The sequence below is a fragment of the Triticum aestivum genome, chromosome 5B (genome assembly GCF_018294505.1).
Source record: "Triticum aestivum cultivar Chinese Spring chromosome 5B, IWGSC CS RefSeq v2.1, whole genome shotgun sequence".
Taxonomy (NCBI): Eukaryota; Viridiplantae; Streptophyta; class Magnoliopsida; order Poales; family Poaceae; genus Triticum; species Triticum aestivum.
The window spans coordinates 712,004,937-712,009,995 of NC_057807.1; the positions used below are offsets into that span (position 1 = coordinate 712,004,937).

General features: G+C 44.0%; 1 protein-coding gene across 1 annotated transcript; it reads right to left on the bottom strand.

Moving 5' to 3' along the window:
* Window positions 1–219: 219 nt before the first annotated feature.
* LOC123117885 (ethylene-response factor C3-like) lies at window positions 220–1,048 on the bottom strand. The gene has a single exon (XM_044538552.1). The coding sequence runs from the start codon at window positions 995–997 to the stop codon at window positions 254–256; it is 744 nt and encodes a 247-aa protein (XP_044394487.1). The 5' UTR covers window positions 998–1,048; the 3' UTR covers window positions 220–253.
* Between the last annotated feature and the right edge of the window lie 4,011 nt (window positions 1,049–5,059).

Below are 5,059 nucleotides of genomic sequence, written 5' to 3' on the forward strand. Positions count from 1 at the left end.
TGGGGAGAGTTCGCCCTAGCCACCTAGGGTTAGGCGAGGAAACCAGAGGGTTGTAAAAAAACCCATTCATATTGGCCTGACCTAATTCAAACCAAAATAATTTGCACTTCCAAACCAAACCTGCACAGCCGTCGATTTCACAAACGGTTTCCTCAATCCCAACGAAGCTATCTGAATTCTATCTAGCTAGAACAAGACTGAGCAACCCAAGCAACAAGAAACAGAAAAGCAGCGAGCGATCAGTCCATCATCTTCAAGTCGTCATGGAGTGGTGGCTCCAGCACCATGAATTAATGGAGGTGGTGTCCTCGGAGGCGCCGAGCAGCTGCTCCAGGTACTCTGTACCAAGGTCCTCAAGCTCCATCACCATGCCATCTGGCTGCATCCCCCGAGTGGCGGCCTTCACTTTCCTGCCCGCCGCCGTGGCCTTCCGGCTCCGCATGGAGTGCCGCCGCTTGAGAGCCAGCACGGGCGACACGCCATGGGCACGGCCGCACACGTCGTCAGCGGCGCCCTCGAGGGAGCGCCGGACCTGGTCTTCGGGGAAGTTGAGCACGGCGGCGCCGCCGCGGATGGCGAAGGCAGCTTGGTCGTACGCTAGTGCCGCATCTTCCGGGCTGTCGAAGGTGCCCAGCCACACCCGCACGCCGTTCCGCGTCGAGTCACGGATCTCCGCCGCGTACTTGCCCCACGGCCGCTTGCGCACCCCGCGGAACGCGCGCCCGGCGCTGGCTGCTTGAGCTGCTTTCTGTCGGTCGGGGGCCTCTCGCTTCACCGGCGCCGCCACGGCCTTGTGCGTGTGTTGCTGGTGCTGTGAGAGCATGTGGAGCAGGAGCATCTCGTCGGCATCGTTGGTGTCGAACGGGAGCAGGGGCGGCGTGGTCGGAGCACTGTGGTGCCATGGCGTGGAGTCGGTAGAGCCAGTGGAGGAGACCGGCGAGTGGAGCGGGAGTTGGTGGAATGCTGCTGCTGGGTGGTGACTCTGCTGCGTGGTCATGGCACGGCGGGTCAAGAAGTTAGCGACGCCGGTGGTGAGCCGCCGGGAGGTCGATGAAATGTCGGGTTGGAACGGATGGAGGCTCGGCTCCATGGTTTTATACTGGTGGTAGGGGTTGGTTGAGCTGAAGATGAAGCAGGGGAGGGTAGAGTCGGGATTTATAAGGAAAAATGCTTTGCTTCCTGGTCTCCTTCTTTTCTTAACTGTTTCCGGATCCTCTGCTTTGCTGAGGCAGACGTGTGATGGCGATGTGCTCTTGTATTTGTGATGCTATTGATATTTGTAAGAGCATTTTCTAAGTAATAGTAGTGGTAATTTTTATGATGTGATAGGGCTAGCAATTGAGATGCAAATTCAAGTGATTACAGCCAAATAAAAACTCTACAAGTCCATGAGTGTTAAAGAAAAGAAATCAATTAATTCATGGATGTTAAAATCCAGAACTACTAGCGAAAAAACGCAATGAATTCCATGAATGTTAAATAAAATAAAATCAATAAAGTCATGGATGTTAAAATCCAGAAATTTGCCAGCACTACTAGCGACCGGGAATGAAAAAAGTAGTCGCACAGACATTTTGGCTCCTCATATACTCTACATAGTTATGAAGGGTAAAATCGGAAGATAAAATTGTAGAATAATTTAAAAAATTACGCCCTCAAGAGTGAAATGACACCCGCAGGTATCGCCGCCGTTGGTGCCGTAGCGCAAAGCGTTGGTCCAAGACTCTCCCTCGCCACATGGCGCTACCATAGTCCTTGTCCACCACCACCAAATCAGGCCTCCACACCATGGCCATTTTGAATATATTGGCAATTTTGAAAGCATCATTCCTTATTGGAAGATGCCATTTTGAAAGCATCGCCACCGCGAGGATCCTCACCAACCGCCTCTCTCCTTATTAGAGCATCTCCAGCCGTTCGGCCCCCCAGGGCGCATAAAAATCGCCCCTGGGGCGAGCCGGCGATTCTTTCGGCGTTGGGGGCGGTTTTGCGCCCAGTCGTCGCCCCCAGCTCGCCCCCAGTCGCCGATTTTGACCCACTTTTGAAGTTCCATTTCGGTGAAAAAGGCTCATATGAGCAAGAATAGGTCCATATTCGGCGTGGTTCGCCGTGGCCCGGCGTTCAAATTATCGATATAAATATTTTTTTATCACATATTTCATCACAAAAAATTCAAATACTTCAACAAAATAGTACAACAACAAATAGTTCAATACAAATTATATAGTTCAACAAATAAAAACTCATATTTCATCACACGTCGCGCCCGGTGTCGCCCTTGAGCCTTCATAGGTGCTCTATCAGATCTTGCTGTAGTTGATGATGCACCTGTGAGTCTCGGATCTCCTGACGCATACTGAGGTAGGCAGTCCAGGTTACCGGTAGCTGGTGATCAACTTGGGCAAGAGGACCCTGCCGGTGGTATGGTTCAGTGTCAAACACTGGCTCTTCCTGCCGGAGGACCCTGCCGGTGGTATGGTTTAGTATTAATTGATTTATTATAGGTGAGTTAGCTTACTGAATTATGATCAAGTGCAGGTAGCGGGCCCCACACCACTGCCCGGGGATAATCTCACGACAAGGTGGTGAGTGCAACCAAGAATAATTATGATACTGCAACTGGTAATCAAGCACACGTGAGCCAATAGGCAGGTCCATTGCACCTGAGCTTCAATTCGCACCAATTTCATTTGTGAGTGGCATATACATAGCTCTAATAATACTTATTAGCTGTTAGTTTGTTAACTACATTCATAATACGTACCGCCACATGTAGTATCATATTGACGTTAGGCGGTGCATGCATTGCACCTTGCCCTGCAAATATCTCGTATGCACCTTTTTTTCCTTGTTGTTGTTGTTGTTGTTGTTGTTTCCATCATTTAGAACACCATGAGTTTGTTAATTAGCTATATTATATTCGATTGCGTTTTTGCAAAAAAGAAACCATTGCGGATTGGATCAGAAGAATGTAAAACTACACACGCACACACGTGGTACATTGTATCTGCAAGTGCTCGTGCGTGCGCCAATTGGTACTTGGCCGGGGGTCACGCTGTGAGAAAACAAAGAAATTGAGATACGGTTAGGCAGCATCAAGTGTAGATAGCTCTTTTGGGGTCAAGTTGCACGCAAAGTCTCGGACACCGGCACTAAGACCAAATGGTACCAAGCACACGTGATATATCGGAGAAACGATAATGAATCATTTGGATTAAATTTGCTCGTAATTTGGATACGTATTTGTATTGAGTGCAATCGACCACTCTTCTGTGCGGTTAACGAGCTAGCTATGGGTGTCTGTGTCTCTGATCGTCTCGTAACATGTACATATGCGTGATGCAATCGGTCGCATGCATGCAAGTACCAAGTCGCCTCTCAAGCATGAAACATTCCATCCTACTCCCTCCGTCCGAAAATACTTGTCATCGAAATGGATGTATCTAGATGTATTTTAGTTCTATATACATCTATTTTAACGACAAGTAATTCCGGACGGAGGAAGTACTATTTATCGACACGTATTCCTCTGCTTTTAACTCTGTCAGCCCCATCACACACTTAATTAGAAGTCTATCAGCTGCTAAGTACTCCCTTTGTAAAGTAATATAAAATCATAGATAACTCAAATAGTGATCTAAGCGATCTTATATTACTTACTCATGGTAGCTAGGAGGGGTGCGTTTTCACCACTAGGCGGGTGGCCCACACAAAAAGTGTGGGCACCACCTTTATATATATTTTTTCTCAAAAGTAATGTTTAATTTTTGTTCGAGTAGGAATTGGGATGGGAACACTAATAGAAAATGTAGGATTCCTCAAAACTAAAAGTAGACCATTGGAAAAAATTAGATATATTCCCGTAAAAAAGGAAATAATTAGATATAACTCAGAAAATTTGGAATTATGAAATGTTTATCTATGAATATTTTTTAACCATGTGATGTTTGCTTGAAACTATTCCCCTTTGGCTCTACTCACACTAGTAGAAAAAGAACCTATTGTCCCGGTTCTTACACGAACCGGGACTAAAGACCGTCCACGTGGCCGCTGCCTGGAGGTCCATCTTTAGTCCCGGTTGGTAACACCAACCGGTACTAAAGAAAATTTTATGAATTTTTATGATTTCTTTTGGATTTTTTTTATTTTCAAATTTCTGAATTTTTTTAACCTCTAATCTCTAATCACCCCTCATCACTGCTCAATTTAACCTCTAATCTCTAATCGCCCTTCATCATTCCAAATCATCCAACTTCCCAGACGGTCACCCATCCTCTCACTACTCTAGCCTGAGCACGCTTAACTTCCGAGTTCTATTCTCCCTCGTTTCCAAGTCTACACTTGTTGTTTTCCTGACAATAGTAAGATGTCAATCCTATTAACCCTCAGGAATTTAGCTTGAGTATGAAGTCACACATTTCACTTTTGAGTTTGAAACTATTGTTTTAAAAACAATAATTATTTAGTAACACTAATATTTCTTGAATAAGTAGTTTGACCATAGTTTGACCAGATTTGACCAAAATTCAAAAAAACTGAAATGATTATTTAGTAACACTAATATTTCTTGAATAAGTAGTTTGATCATTGTTTGACCACAATTTGACCAGATTTGACCAAAATTCAAAAAAACTGAAATAACTATTAGTAACACTAATATTCTTGAATAATTATTTAGTAACACTATTACTTCTTGAATAAGTACTTTGACCATAGTTTGACCAGATTTAACAAAAATTCAAAAAAGAACTAAAATTTGAGCATAACTTTTTTTCCTTTTAGAATTTGAGGTTTCTAAAAATTTGCAAACAGGTTGTAGGTGGTCAAAATCGGATGTGGATTTTTGCGCTGAACATTTTGATATATTATACGTTTTTTTCTGACATCATATGCAAAAGTTATAGCTGTTTTATATTTTCCCTACACTTTTTGCAAAACATGTCCAAATTTAAGTTTTTAAATTTTCCTAACTAGTAGATGTAGTAACATAACTACATCTCGAAGGGTTTTAATTTTTGAAGTTTTTATCATTTTCTTTTGCTTTTTACAAAACTGAAAA

What these genes read in the sequence shown, in the direction of transcription:
- LOC123117885 (XM_044538552.1), bottom strand. Translation starts at nt 997, where the DNA reads ATGACCACGCAGCAGAGTCACCACCCAGCAGCAGCATTCCACCAACTC.